General features: G+C 42.6%; 1 protein-coding gene across 3 annotated transcripts in view; it reads left to right on the forward strand.

The window, feature by feature from the left end:
* The window catches only part of slc49a4 (solute carrier family 49 member 4), a 91599-nt gene that overhangs the window by 17776 nt on the left and 58324 nt on the right, over positions 1 to 15499 (forward strand). For all 3 annotated transcript variants that reach the window (XR_008723787.1, XM_055638785.1, XM_055638786.1), the window contains exon 2: positions 15187 to 15280. Coding sequence is in view for 2 of the 3 variants with exons in the window: in XM_055638785.1 (XP_055494760.1) it covers positions 15187 to 15280 (94 nt within the window). In the remaining variant the exon portion in view is untranslated. The remainder of the gene's footprint in view (positions 1 to 15186; positions 15281 to 15499) is intronic.

The following is a 15499-nucleotide window of genomic DNA, read 5'->3' on the forward strand; positions in this document are numbered from 1 at the left end:
ATGAAATTCTTTGCTTGCAGACCCAATGTATGGTTCAATTGCCTGATAACATGTGGGAAGAAACTGTCCCTAAATCAGGAGGTGTGCGTTCTCACACTTCTGTGCCTCTTGCCCAATGGAAGAGGGGGTGTCCGGGGTGAGACTTGTTCTTGATTTATGTTACTGACCTTGCAGAGGCAGTGTGAAGTGTAGATAGAGTCAATGGAGGGGCGGTTGGTTGGTTTGTGTGTTGGTCTAGGCTGCATATTCCTCATCAGTCAAAATTGCCATTTGTTCCAGAAATTATTATATAGCGATGAGTTTCTTATCTACAATAAGTCTGCCATGTACTGGAACAGATGCTTCCTTCTCAATCACACAACATTTTAAATGGTAAGGAAGAAAAAAACTATTTTTGTGCTGTAAGATACAGCCGGCCCAAGTTGCCTCGGGGTAAGAAAGACGTGTCTAATGTAGCATGGTCGTTTGGCATCCCAAAGTGCGTGAAAGCCGTTGTTGCAATTCAATTTCTTTAGTCCGAGGGTGGTGAATCTGTGCAAGTCATTGCCGGAGCTGGCTGTGGAAGCCAAGTCAATGGATATTTTTAAGGTGGAAATTGACAGATTCTTGATTAACAAAGGTGTTGGGGGTTATGGGGCAAAAGCAGGAGAATAGAGTTGAAAGGGAAACATAGATCAGCCATGATTGAATGGGGGAGTAGACTTGATCGGACAAATGGTTGAATTCTGTTCCTGGAACTTATGAACCACAGTGCCATAATGTTTGGGACAAATCCCATCATTTATTTTTTTGCCTCTGTTCTGCACAATTTGAGATTTGTATTGGAAAAAAAATCACATGTGGTTAAAGTGCACATTGTTGAAGTTCAAGTTCGTGTTTATTGTCACTTAACCAACTATGGTACAGTGGATTTGAGTTACCAGATTTTAATAAAGGCCATTTTTATACATTTTGGTTTCACCAAGTAGAAATTACAGCAGTGTTTATACGTAGCCCCCCCCACCCCCCATTTCAGGGCACTATAATGTTTGGGACACAGCAATGTCATGTAAATGAAAGTAGTTATGTTTAGTATTTTATTGCATATCCTTTACATGCAATGACTGCTTGAAGTATGTGATTCATGGACATCACCAGTTGCTGGGTGTCTTCTCTGGTGATGATCTGCCTGGCCTGTATTGCAGCCATCTTTAGCTTATGCTTGTTTTGGGGGCTAGTCCCCTTCAATTTTCTCTTCAGCATATTAAAGTCCTGCTCAATTGGGTTCAGATCGGGTGATTGACTTGGCCACTCAAGAATTCACCGTTTTTTAGCTTTGAAAAACTCCTTTGTTCTTTTAGCAGTATGTTTGGGATCATTGTCTTGCTGTAGAATGAACCGCTGACCAATGAGTTTTCAAATTTCAAATTTATTTTGTCACATACACCTAGGTGTAGTGAAATTCTTTGTGCCATGCAGCACATTAAAAAAGAATACAACATGACAGTAATAGATCGTTTCAACGTCAAAACATCCCCCCACAATGGTTTCCATTGTGGGGAAAGGCACAAAGTCCAGTCCCATTCCCATGTCCACCCATAGTCGGGCCTCCTTACTCGAGACCGTGGCTTCCGGAGCCGACAGGGCCGCGCCGAATGGAGCTCAACTGGCGATCTCATCAGGAGATCCCAGGCTCCCGATGGAAAGTTCAGCGCCGCCGCCCGCAGCCGCTCCACAGACCCGCAGCTCCGCAACGGACCCAGCTCCAGTTACCGGAGTTTCAGCGAAGTCACCGCCAGCCCCGCAATGGCGCTCCAGCGCTGCACCGCCGTCCTCCGACCCGCAGCTCCGCCGCCGCCGATGCCGAGCCAGTACCGGTGCTAAGCTGATGCCGCCACTGAGCCGGTGCCGCTGCCGCCGAGCCGGTGCTGCCTCTGCGCCGGTGCCGCCGCCGCTGCCGAGGCTCCAGGCGGTCCCCTCAGGAGACGCCACTTCAGGCCCGCTGGTAGGCCGTGGGGACGGGTCGAAGCTGCAGCCTGGAGAAAAGCTGCATCTCCGACCAGGTAGGGACCCTGAAAATTAGTTTCCCCCTCCCCCCTAGAAAAATTAGTAGGGACCCCCTCGCCCCCACACACAAAAAAGCTAGAACTCCTCAAAACAAAACGCTAAACTAACTAAAAATAGAAAAAGAGATGAAAAAAAACAGACAGCTGCAGGCTGGGCAGCCATACCCCCCTACAGGACGGCATTTGTTTGGACTTGAGCGGATAGGATGTGTCTCTACACTTCAGAATTCATTATGCTACTACCATCAGCAGTTGCATGATCAATGTAGATAAGTGAGCCAGTACCTTCAGCAGCCATACATGCCCAGGCCATAGCACCCCCAGCACTGTGTTTCACAGAATTGGTGGTATGCTTTGAATCTTTGGCAATTCCTTTTCTCCTCCATACTTTGCTCTTGCCAACACTCTGATATAAGTTAATCTTCGTCTCATCCGTCCACAAGACCTTTTTCCAGAACTGTGGTTGCTCTTTTAAGTACTTCTTGGCAAACTGTAACCCAGCCATCCTATTTTTGCGGCTAACCAGTGGTTTGCATCTTGCAGTGTAGCCTCCGTATTTCTGTTCATGATGTCTTCTGTGGACAGTGGTCAATGACAAATCCACATCTGACTCCTGAAGAGTGTTTATGTTCTGTCGGACAGGTGTTTGGGGATTTTTCTTTATTATAGAGATAATTCTTCTGTCATCAGCTGTGAAGGTCTTCCTTGGCCTGCCAGTCCCTTTGCGATTAGTAAGCTCACCAGTGCTCTCTTTCTCCTTAATGATGTTCCAAACAGTTGATTTTGGTAAACCTAAGGTTTGGATGATGTCTCTAACAGTTTTATTCTTGTTTCTCATTATGTTTCTCATAATGGCTTATTTGCCTTTCAATGGACAATAGACTTTCATTGGCACAACTTTGGCCCTCGTTGATAAACAGTAATAAAAGTTTCCAAAGGTGATGGAAAGATGGGAGGAAAGACGAGGTGCTGAGAGCTCCCTTATACCTGCATTAAGGAGGTAATTAAACACACCTGAGCAATTACAAACACCCGTGAAGCCATGTGTCCCATACATTATGATGCCCTGAAATGGGTGGGACTATGGTATAAACTGCTGTAATTTCTACATGGTGAAACCAAAATGTATAAAAATGGCCTTTAATGAAATTTGACAATGTGCACTTTAACCACATTTGATTTTTTTCCTTACAAGTCTGGCGTACAGAGGCAAATAAATAAATGATGGGTCTTTGTCCCAAACATTATGGAGGGCACTATTTCCCAGCGTTTAGTTTAGAGATACAGCGCGGAAACAAACGCTTTGGCCCACCGAGTCCGTGCCGACCAGCTATCCCCGCATATTAACACTATCCTAAACACACTAGGGACAATTTACACTTGCACCAAGCCAATTAACCGTACAAACTGCTACATCTTTAGAGTGTGGGAGGAAACCGAAGATCTCGGAGAAAACCTGTGCAATCACACGGAGAATGCACAAACTCCGTACACACAGTACCCGTAGTCGGGATCGAAACCGGGTCTCCGGCGCTGTAAGGCAGCAACTTTACTGCTGTACCGCCCAGTGGCTCAGAACTTCTGCTAAAAAGCTGGAAGATCCAAGCACAAGCTCTCGTGTTGCCTTTGCTCCATTTAATTGCCAGCTCCTGGACACGTGACCTGCACCAGTGGGCTCCTTGTGGAGTCTAACGAGAGAATGTAGACGCTCCCAATTTCCTAGCACTTAGGAGGAAGGATTAATCTGCCTTCTGAATGCACACTTGCAGACCAGGTGCAGAGTCCTGTTTAAACGAATAGGAAGCTGCAGCATCCAGAGGAATGGTAGAGAGACCTTTTTTTTAAATTAAATTCAGTTGCTTTAAAATATTTTCTGAGAATTTTAACTTTACAAAACAACTTTTTTTTTCCCTAATATTCCCCATATGTTTTTGAATTCCTGAATGCGAAAGTCATTCACAATCAATAAATTTTAAACAGTAGTTTTAATAGTTGGTGCGCTCGAGGGCTGGGCCTCTGCATCTGTCAAAGCCTTTCGAAAAGTCGCATATTATCCTTCTTAGAGCCCTCTGCTTTCAGGCCTGGGATCACATGGGAACCAGCATCTTGGTCCATAGGTGGGTGGCTAGTGCTCTCTGACCGTGGTCACTTAATTTAGTCCAGTTTAATTTGGTGATACAGCCTGGAAACCGGCCCTTTGGCCCACCAAGTCATATAAACCAAATAATCATATAACAATTACAGCACGGAAACAGGCCATCTCGGCCCTTCTAGTCCGCGCCGAACACTTATTCTCCCCTAGTCCCATCTACCTGCACTCAGACCATAAGAGGAAGAACAAAGAGGGAAGAGACAGAGACTTTAAGATTTTGCCTTCCTCCACAGTGAGGAGGTGTTTGGTGAATTCACTGTGGTGGATGTTAAATTTGTGTTGATTGTGTATTTTTGTCATTTTTTATTATATGTATGACTGCAGGGAAACGAAATTTCGTTCAGACCGAAAGGTCTGAATAACAATAAACGAATCTAATCTAAAAAAAATCTAATAAAGAGTAAGCCATTTAGAACGGAGACGAGGAAACACTTTTTCAAACAGAAAGTGGTGAGTCTGTGGAATCGTCTGCCTCTGAGGGCGGTGGAGTCAGGTTGTCTTGATGCTTTCAAGAGAGAGCTAGATAGGGCTCTTAAAAATAGCGGCGTCAGGGGATATGGGGAGAAGGCAGGAACGGGGTACTGATTGGGGATGATCAGCCGAGATCACATTGAATGGCGATACAGGCTCGAAGGGCCAAATGGCCTACGCCTGCACCTATTGTCTATTGTCTCTGGTGCTGTAAGGCAGCAACTCTACTGCTGCACCACTGTAATATGCTGCACCTCATCCACTTCAATCAAGTTGTCAGATCATCTTTTATGCTCTTCCAGGAGGGTAGCTGGGGCCTGAATTTAAAGGTTATTTGAAAAGTGAAGTCTCTGACAGTGCAGTTATTGCTCTGCAAGGCAATAATGTAGAATTGAAATCTCATATGAAGCTTTAATTCATTATTTTCTGACTGGAGGTAAATATGTTAACCAGGTGCTATGAAAATGTGGTTATTGTTATTCTTACGACACTGCAGTGGAATAGTTTCCTGAAACATGTGTGGTTCAGTAGACGGCTTGGTGAGAAATTGGTCTGGATTTTCCAGGGAAACATTTGCAATTCTCTGTGGAGTTGCTGGAATTTTCCTTTAGAAGTGTCACAAAATTTGGATTACCTGTGAATGTGAATGTGAGTGAGGAGTTATACATTTGCTGGCTTTCTCCCCTTTATGTTCATGTATATCCTGTAGAACACTGTTCTGGCGATTTGGTATTTATTTGGAGTTGCTGGCATAGTTGCTGCCTCACAGCACCAGAGACCCGGGTTCGATCCTGACAATGGGTGCTCTCTGAACGGAGTTTGGGTGTGTGACCGCGCGTGTTTTCTATGGGTTCAGTGTGACAAAATTAGTTCAGTTTTGTTTATTAGGCATTTGTTGCTCACTAGTCAGCGGAAAGACAATACATGATTACAATCGAGCCATTCACAGTGTACAGATACACGATAAGGGATTAACATGCAGTGCAAGATAAAGCCAGTAAAATTCGGATCAAAGATAGCCAAATTCCTCCCACACTCCGAAGACATACAGGTTTGTAGGTTAATTGACTATTATAAAATTGTCCCTATTGTGTATGATAGTACTTGTTGGTGTAGACTTGGTGGGCCGAAGGGCCTGTTTCCACATTGTATCTCTAAAGTCGAAAGTAAAGTCTAAAGTTCTCATTGACTGGACTGGGAAGGATGTAATCATTTCCTTTCCAATTATTGCATCTCTTTGGTATGTTTGACACCAATCTAAATTCTTAAATTACTGTGGAGCATTTAAACTCTAAAACATCAATCTAATAGCAAACCCACTTCTTCACCATCTTAGGTAGTCAGACCTAAGTGTATACCCCCAGGTAAATGCAAATGTAATCATCATGTGCATGCTGCATTTAGAATATTGAGATTCAGGTGACCTTGGTTCTAGACAGTAGCCGCTGTGGGATGAAAAGTTTTCCCTTAGTTCAGCATGTCGTCTCCATTTCCAAATGAGATTTCACTTCACTTTACTATTTTACACTGTGGATAGAGCACCTTTGGCCCACCGAGTCCATGCCAACCAGCAATCATAGACACACCAGTTCTTTCCTACACGAGGGACAATCTACAGAATCTAATTAACCTACAAACCTTTGTGTCTTTAAAATGGAGGAATCCGGAGCACCCAGAGAAAACACCTGAGGTCAAAGGGTGAGCGTACAAACTCCGTACAGACAGTACCCGAATCCACGCTCAAACCCTGGGTCTCTGGCACTGTAAGGCAGCAACTCTACCTCTGTGCCACTGTGCTGCCACTCTAAAGTCTAAAGTATAGCATATACAGGCGAGCCTTGCTGCTACGCCTGACAAATAAATTATAAAGGTGCTGTCTGTAAGGAGTTTGTACGTTCTCGTTTTACGTGGGATAGAACTTGCATGACTGCATGGGTTTTCTCTGGGTGCTCCAGTCCCCCCCCCCCCCCCCCCCCACACTTGAAAGGTGTACTGGTTTGTAGATTAATTGGCTTCTGTAAAATGTAATTGTCCCTAGTGTATGGGATAGTGCCAGTGTACGGGGGTGGTGGGGGGTGGACTTGGTGGGCCGAAGGACCTATTTTCACGCTCAATCTCTATGCTGCTGTGGAATAGAGTCTAGGGCTCTTACATCAAGGACAGAGTATCCGTTGAGGAAATTTCTGAAGTGTATGTTGCTACCTGCTGTTGATTGTCACCCCTCTATCTGATAAAGTCATACCCATTATTGGCTACACCATTGTTGTAGGTAGAAATAATTACGAAAAGGCGTTGATTATTTGAGAATTTAGCTGAATTAAGCGTGAGTGTATTGCATTAATGGCTTTGCTTGTCTTAATTTAAAATTGGCATGATAATGAGGAAATATATAATAAAATTGCTCAGATGATAAGTTCTTAAGGAACTTATGTTACAGCTTTGTTTGTTTTCATTTAAAATTGGCATGATAAGTCACACAAGCAGAGTATAAACAAGTGTGGTTTCCAACTTCAGATACGCTTCCCACTTTGTACTACATTTGACTTTGGGTGTGACCATATAACAATTACAGCACGGAAACAGGCCGTCTCGGCCCTACAAGTCCATGCCAAACAACTTTTTTCCCTTTGTCCCACCTGCCTGCACTCGTACCATAACCCTCCATTCCCTTCTCATCCATATGCCTATCCAATTTATTTTTAAATGATACCAATGAACCTGCCTCCACCACTTCCACGGGAAGCTCATTCCACACCGCTACCACTCTCTGAGTAAAGAAGTTCCCCCCTCATGTTACCCCTAAACTTCTGTCCCTTAATTCTGAAGTCATGTCCTCTTGTTTGAATCTTCCCTATTCTCAAAGGGAAAAGCTTGTCCACATCAACTCTGTCTATCCCTCTCAACATTTTAAAGACCTCTATCAAGTCCCCCCTTAACCTTCTGCGCTCCAGAGAATAAAGACCTAACTTATTCAACCTATCTCTGTAACTTAGTTGTTGAAACCCAGGCAACATTCTAGTAAATCTCCTCTGTACTCTCTCTATTTTGTTGACATCCTTCCTATAATTGGGCGACCAAAATTGTACACCATACTCCAGATTTGGTCTCACCAATGCCTTGTACAATTTTAACATTACATCCCAACTTCTATACTCAATGCTCTGATTTATAAAGGCTAGCATACCAAAAGCTTTCTTTTTACCACACTATCTATATGAGATTCCACCTTCAAGGAACTATGCACGGTTATTCCCAGATCCCTCTGTTCAACTGTATTCTTCAATTCCCTACCATTTACCATGTACGTCCTATTTTGATTTGTCCTGCCAAGGTGTAGCACCTCACATTTATCAGCATTAAACTCCATCTGCCATCCTTCAGCCCATTTTTCCAAATGGCCTAAATCACTCTGTAGACTTTGGAAATCCTCTTCATTATCCACAACACCCCCTATCTTGGTATCATCTGCATACTTACTAATCCAATTTACCACCCCTTCATCCAGATCATTGATGTACATGACAAACAACAAAGGACCCAACACAGATCCCTGAGGCACCCCACTAGTCACCTGCCTCCAACCTGACAAACAGCCATCCACCATTACCCTCTGGCTTCTCCCATTCAGCCACTGTTGAATCCATCTTGCTATTCCTGCATTTATACCCAACAGTTTAACCTTCTTAACCAACCTTCCATGAGGAACCTTGTCAAAGGCCTTACTAAAGTCCATATCGACAACATCCACTGCTTTACCCTCGTCAATTTCCAGGCACAAATCCATGTTGACTGTTCCTAATCGGACCCTGTTTATCCAGATGCTTATATATATTATCTCTAAGTATCTTTTCCATTAGTTTGCCCACCACTGAAGTCAAACTAACAGGTCTATAATTGCTAGGTTTACTCTTAGCACCCTTTTTAAACAATGGAACAACATGCGCAGTACGCCAATCCTCGGGGACTATTCCGGTTTCTAATGACATTTGAAATATTTCTGTCATAGCCCCGGCTATTTCTACACTAACTTCCCTCAATGTCCTAGGGAATATCCTGTCAGGACCTGGAGACTTATCCACTTTTATATTTTTCAAAAGTGTCAGTACTTCTTTTACTTTGAACCTCATAGTATCCATAGCTACTCTACTCATTTCCCTTACCTCACATAATTCAATATCCTTCTCCTTGGTGAATACCGAAGAAAAGAAATTGTTCAATATCTCCCCCATCTCTTTTGGCTCTTCAGATAGCTGTCCACTCTGACTCTCCAATGGACCAATTTTATCCCTCGTTATCCTTTTGCTATTAATATAGCTGTAGAAACCCTTTGGATTTACTTTCGCCTTACTTGCCAAAGCAACCTCATATCTTCTTTTAGCTTTTCTAATTTCTTTCTTAAGATTCTTTTTACATTCCTTATACTCCTCAAGCACCTCAATTACTTCATGCTGCCTATAATTATTGTAGATCTCCCTCTTTTTCCGAACAAGATGTCCAATTTCCCTTGAAAACCAGGGCTCTTTCCTATTTTTACTGTTTCCTTTCAACCGAACAGGAACATAAAGATTCTGTACTCTTAAAATTTCCCCTTTAAATGTCCTCCATTTCTCTTCTACATCTTTCCCATAAAACAAAATGTCCCAGCTCACTCCTTTTAAATCATCTCGCATCTCATCAAAGTTAGCCTTTCTCCAATCAAAAATCTCAACCCTAGGTCCAGTTCTGACCTTCTCCATAATTATATTGACACCACTAAAATCTGAACATCAAAGCCAGTTTGCTTGTCAAAAAGCTGCAGTTGGTGGAAACCTGAAATAAAGACAAAATGTCGGAAATACTCAGCAGGTCAGGTTGCACCTGTGGTGGGAGACGAAGAGTTAACATTTCTAAATTAAGAGGAAATATCATTAATCTGAAACATTAACACTTTCCCTCTCCACAAATAACTTTCCAGAATTGCATATTATTGTGCGAGTGAATTCCGTCCAAGGCTTTTTCTGCTCCCTTTTGCCAAAACATCTTGTATTGTGCTTCCACTCCAATAAACTTCCATTGTGCTTGACTTGTTTTCGTTTTGGGCGAGTGCCTGACCTTGTACTGTTGAGACTCGCCACTTATATATAAAATGTGTGCAAAATATTTTAGTTTCCACGTCGGTTGACATAAATCTCTCTTCCCACTCTGGCGTTTCAACTTTCTATACTCTTGTTTTGTGCGTTAGTTAATTAGCAGGAAATATATATTTTTACATTTGTGCCTTCACCTTTGGTTACTCTTCTGTGTTATTTGGGTGCTCCATTTTTCTGAGTTTGTACTCAGTTGTAGCTTGGCAATCATGTCGTGCTGCATGTCATGATTGGTATGGCAGATGATAAACATCTGCAGCCCCGTGTGGCCCAATTTACCTCAGGATGTGGGTCTATTGCTTGCTATCTCTTGTTAGTCATGATTTCTTAATCGATTCATTAATCTTTACTGCATGTATGAGACTTGCATTTTCAAGCTGAAGGATAATGAGTGTATGTTGGCCAAATTTGTCATTGATTGGATCGCAACAGGCACAAGGAAAGTTTTACCAAAGTTTAATTCAGGCAGTACATAATTAGAGGTTACACAAAAAAGCTGGAGAAACTCAGCGGGTGCAGCAGCATCTATGGAGCGAAGGAAATAGGCAACGTTTCGGGCCGAAACCCTTCTTCAGACTGGTACATAATTAGAAATGGCCGAATATATTTGATATATTGGATCTTGTTCCTAAAGTCAGTTGTGGAGGTGACGCTATCTATGTTCCCTTGCATTGTTAGCCCACATAAGCCCTTCCACCTTGGAGCCCAATATTTAGTTTAGTTTATTGTCACGTGTGCCGAGGTACAGTGAAGAGCTTTTGTTGCATGCTAACCAGTCAGTGGAAAGCCAATACATGAATGCAATCGAGCCGTCACAGTGTACAGATACATGATAAAGGGAATAATGTGAATAACGTTTAGTGCAAGGTGATCAAAAATAGTCCGAGGGTCCAAGATGAGGTTGATCATAGCTCAGGACTGCTCTTTACTCATTGGTAGGATAGTTCAATTGCCTGATAACAGCTGGGAAGAAACTGCCCCTGAATTTAGAGGTGTGTGTGTTTCACACTTCTGTACCTCTTGCCTGATGGGAGAGGGGAGAAGAGGCAGTGTGAGATTCTTCCTTGATTATACTGGTGTCATTGCCGAGGCAGCGTGAAGTATAAATGGAGTAAATGGAAGGCAGGTTGGTTTATGTGATGGTCTGATCTGTGTCCACAATTCTCTGTAATTTCTTGCAGTCCTGGATGGAGCTGTTCCCAAACTATGCTGTGATGCATCCTGATTAAAATGCTTTCTACAGCGCATCTGTAGAAGGTGGTGAGAGTTGTTGGGGGACATGCCAAACTTTCTAAGGCTTCGATGTTCTTCATATAGTTTGCTGATTTTCCATGAGTGACTTGCGAGAGTATCATGTATTTATCCCACGTTGCACCTTTTTAAGCTGCGAACATCCATATCTAATTTTGTCCAAGTCCTGTTTGTCAGATGCAGTGAATTGGCTACTTAATATTCTGTTGTCAAACCTATTGCAAGGATTTCAGTTCTTTTGGCAGACTTTACCTGATACTCTTTCCAAAGCTGGCATTGATTTTTAGTTTGTTCAGTCTGGGACTTTACCTTGGTATTTTTGGATGAAGACTTTTTTTTCCTTGAATTCATTAACGGGATGTGGGTTTCATTGACAACCCCTCACTAATTGCGCATGAAATGGATGGCCATGGATTTCGGAGTGTCGTTAAGTCAGAGGAAGGTCTGAAAGAGGAAGCTTGCCAGATATCCTTCCGTTGTAAAACATTTGTGGCTCAGATGGTTTTTGGAAACAATCTATGCAGTGCATAAGGACATTTTTTTTCATGGTTGCAGTTACTGATACTTGTTCTTTAAGTTATTAACTAATTGGATTCAAATTCCATAGCTTTTGTGATGGAATTTGAACTCTTGCTTCAGCTCATTACCCCCAGGTCTCTAGATACCTTTCTCCACTGTTCTGCCATACTGATTTGCCTTCATTAGCACAGAAACACAATTTATGGCTCAAGGAACGATTGGTTATTTTTCGTACCAGTCTAAACTCCTTCCATAACTATTTGTTAATTGCCTGGAGATCGGAATAAACTGCCACAGTTGCTGCCCCGTGCATCCGCATGCTTTCTATTTCCAACCCATGTGCTTATCATAACTCTGCCACATTGCTGGCCATTTCTGTTTCTTCACAATTTCTTTCAGATTCAGACTCTTCTTTCTCAATGCACCGTTCCTTTCCCCCAATTCATACGTCAGTTCTTTCATTTATATTGTCAATGTATTGTGGAAAAATCCCATTGGCAGAACTTTGTTGGTACATTATTATGCTAAAAATGAGCTTCAATCTCAAAGTGCATGTCCATACATAATGCAATTTCTGAATATTACATGCCCGCTAAAATGGGGTTTATTTACTTTGGCTGTTTAAGTAGATTTATTATTTTCTGATTCCGCATTGTTACTTGTCATGTGAAGATCATTCTTGCTTCACCTCCACAATCAGTACAAAATGTGTTCCTTTTTGTCCATTCAAATGTCCCCATCTAATAAATGTACCTGTGGATGTTGGACTAAATGTGGCATCTCTTTTTATTCACCTTCTGCAACCTTATTATCGTGTTTGTAGAAATTCCCATTGTGGTATGTGAATTATTCTCTTTTTTAAATAACCTTTTTCACGTTGCTCTCTCCCCCTCATCCATCAATTAATTTTCTGTCTCCCATTTTTTCCTTTTGTCACCCATATAAATTTGGTTGAAACATCAGTTGAATAGCTAATGCATATCCCATGATGGTTGAATTCTGATTATGGGACATAAAAAAATTACTTGCAAACTTGGAAAAATATCCTGCTGTGTTATTTAAAAAAAAAATTAAATTGCAAATGTTGACCTTGAAGGTTCGTGCAAGATCATTGAACTTGCATGGGCACTATATCCAAGCATTTGCAGCTTGACTTGTAACAATAATGTACTTGGTCCTGTTAATTCTCGAACTCCTGATTTTGTGTGTCTGAAGAGCTTATGGATATCTTGTTTGCCACCTTCTCTACATGATCAGTTCAACCATTTGCCAGGTTGGATTTCCTTCTCTCACCATGTCACGTGACAGGAACAGAATTAGGCCATTCGGCCCATCAAGTCTACTCCGCCATGGTTGATTTATCTCTCCCTCCTAACCCCATTTCCTGCCTTCTCCCCATAACCCCTGACGCCCATACTAATCAAGAATTTATCTCTGCCTTAAAAATATCAATTGACTTGGGCTCCACAGCCTTCTGTGGCAGAGAATTCCACAGATGCACCACCCCCTGACTAAAGAAATTCCTCATCATCTCCTTCCTAAAAGAACATACTTTAATTCTGAGGCTATGACCTCTAGTCCCAAACCCTCCCACTAGTGGAAACATCCTCTCCACATCCACTCTATCCAAGTCTTTCACTATTCAGTAGGTTTCAATGTGGTCCCCCGTCATTCTTCTAAACTCCAGCGAGTGCAGGCCCAGTGCGTCAAACGCTCATCATATGTTAACCCACTCATTCCTGGGATAATTCTCGTAAACCTCCTCTGAACCCTCTCCAGCGCTAGCACACCCTGCCTTGGATATGGTGCCCAAAATTGCTCACAATTGCTCTCGTGACTGCCAGTATCCACTGCACCAACAAGCATCTGCTTTCGTGATGTAAAATAATGATGCAGGAATCTTTCAAGGTCCTCTAATTGGATTGAGTACACTTAATGATTCCATCCAGTAGATCGGCAGCAATTGTTAACAGCTGGGCACAAGATGTGTTAAGGTTGGCAGAGTATCTGCATTTCAACCTCAAACAGTACAGCACAGGAACAGGACATTCATCCCAAAATGTCCACGCTGAACATGATGGTAAATTAAACAATCTCCTCTTCCTGTACAGGGTCCATATCCCTCCATTCCTTGCATATCCATGTTTATCTAAAAGCTTCTCAAACGCCACTTAAATGACCTTGGGCATGGTTTCATTGTACACATGCCAAGTAAGAAAGCATCTGGTGATGTATCTAACTTGTCACCTGGACTAACACAATGTTTGGTAAATTTTGAACCATCCACTCTTTATTTAGTTTCAATTATTCCACTCTCTTCGTACATTGATCCTTCTGAGCAGTTAAGAGAAGAAATGGATGTGAAGGGTCTCGGCCCGAAACGTCGCCAATTCCTTCTCTCCATAGATGCTGCCTCACCCGCTGATGTTTCTCCAGCATTTTCTGTCTACCTAAAGGTATCTCCGTGCAAAGTGTGGGGAACAGCACTACACAACTACACATTGCAGGTGTCATTTCCAAACTGTGCTTTTTAAATTACTTATTGGCCTTGACTTGTCTCAATGCTTGTTCCATTATCACCGACTCTGAACCTTCCTTGTACAGTGAAGCTCTGATAATCCAGTAACCAGCAATTCAAAAATGCCAATGGTTCGTGCCGGAGGAACTCAGCCGGTTAGGCAGCATCTGGCGAGGGAATATACCAATAGTGTTTTGGATTAGAACACTTCTTCAGCCTAATTCTCTTGTTTATTCTCTCTGCAGATGCTGCCTGACCCACTGAGCTCCTCCAGCACATTGTGTTTTGCTCAAGGTTCCTGCACCTGCATTTCCTTGTGTCTACACTTTAAATTTGCCTGATTAATTGGGAAATCCATTGTAATGCCATGTGGCATCTACAATACAACAATACAATACAAATTTATTATCATTTGAGCCCCAGTGAGACTCAAACGAAACGAAACGAAACGGCGAATTAAAAATATGTTTATGTACATTCAGTGGTCCAGAAAATCTGCCGATCAGCCCTCACCAAAATCCTAAGAGGGCTGGGTTACTAGAGTTTTTTTACTGGTGTTCCCATGTCCTTCGCTCCACTGAGATGCTTTGTGGGAATTTGGGGAGAAGAATTGCAGCGCCACAAACCGGGGTTCGATCCAGACTATGAGTGCTATCTGTATGGAGCTTATACTTCCTGTGACGACATGGTTTTCTCTGGGAGCTCCAGTTTCCTCCCAAGGACGTACAGGTTTGCAGGTTGGCTTTGGTTAAATTGTAAATTATCCCGAGCGTGTAGGGTGGTGTTACTGCATGGGGTTAGACACAAAAAGCTGGGGTAACTTGGCCGGACATGCAGAATCATTGGAGAAAAGGAATGGGTGACATTTCTGGTCGAGACCCTTCTTCAGACTGTAATGTATGGGGTGATTGCTGGTCGGTGTGGACTTGGTGGGCTGAAAGGCTTGTTTCCGTGCTGTATCTCTAAAGTCTATAGTAAAGTCTAAATTGCTTAACTTTATTTGAAATTTTATTTTACAGCTCGTGTGCGAGGGTGCTCTATTTTGTGATGTCATTTTATTGGTATAGTGTACACTTTTGATTTCAAATTTTGCTTTCTTCACAGGCCTGAGACTAACTGTGGTGCTCGCTGCCTTGCTCATGTCGATTGGCACTTTACTGAGATGTATTCCCATAAATAATTTATTAATCAAAAGATGGTAAGTTGATGCTCAACGAGTATAACTGTTTGTGTTAAGTGATATAATTTGTTGTCAATCTGTAATTGACTAAAAGGCACTGGTCAGACTGCATTTGGAGTATCATCCCCGCGAGGGAGCCTGTACATTGGGCCGTCTGTAGTGGCAACAGCGGAGGGTTCTAGGCCCCGACCACGGGTGAACAAAGAGGAAGATGACTGGACTTTATTGCCTTCCATC

The sequence above is a fragment of the Leucoraja erinacea genome, chromosome 7 (assembly GCF_028641065.1).
Source record: "Leucoraja erinacea ecotype New England chromosome 7, Leri_hhj_1, whole genome shotgun sequence".
NCBI classification, from domain to species: Eukaryota; Metazoa; Chordata; class Chondrichthyes; order Rajiformes; family Rajidae; genus Leucoraja; species Leucoraja erinaceus.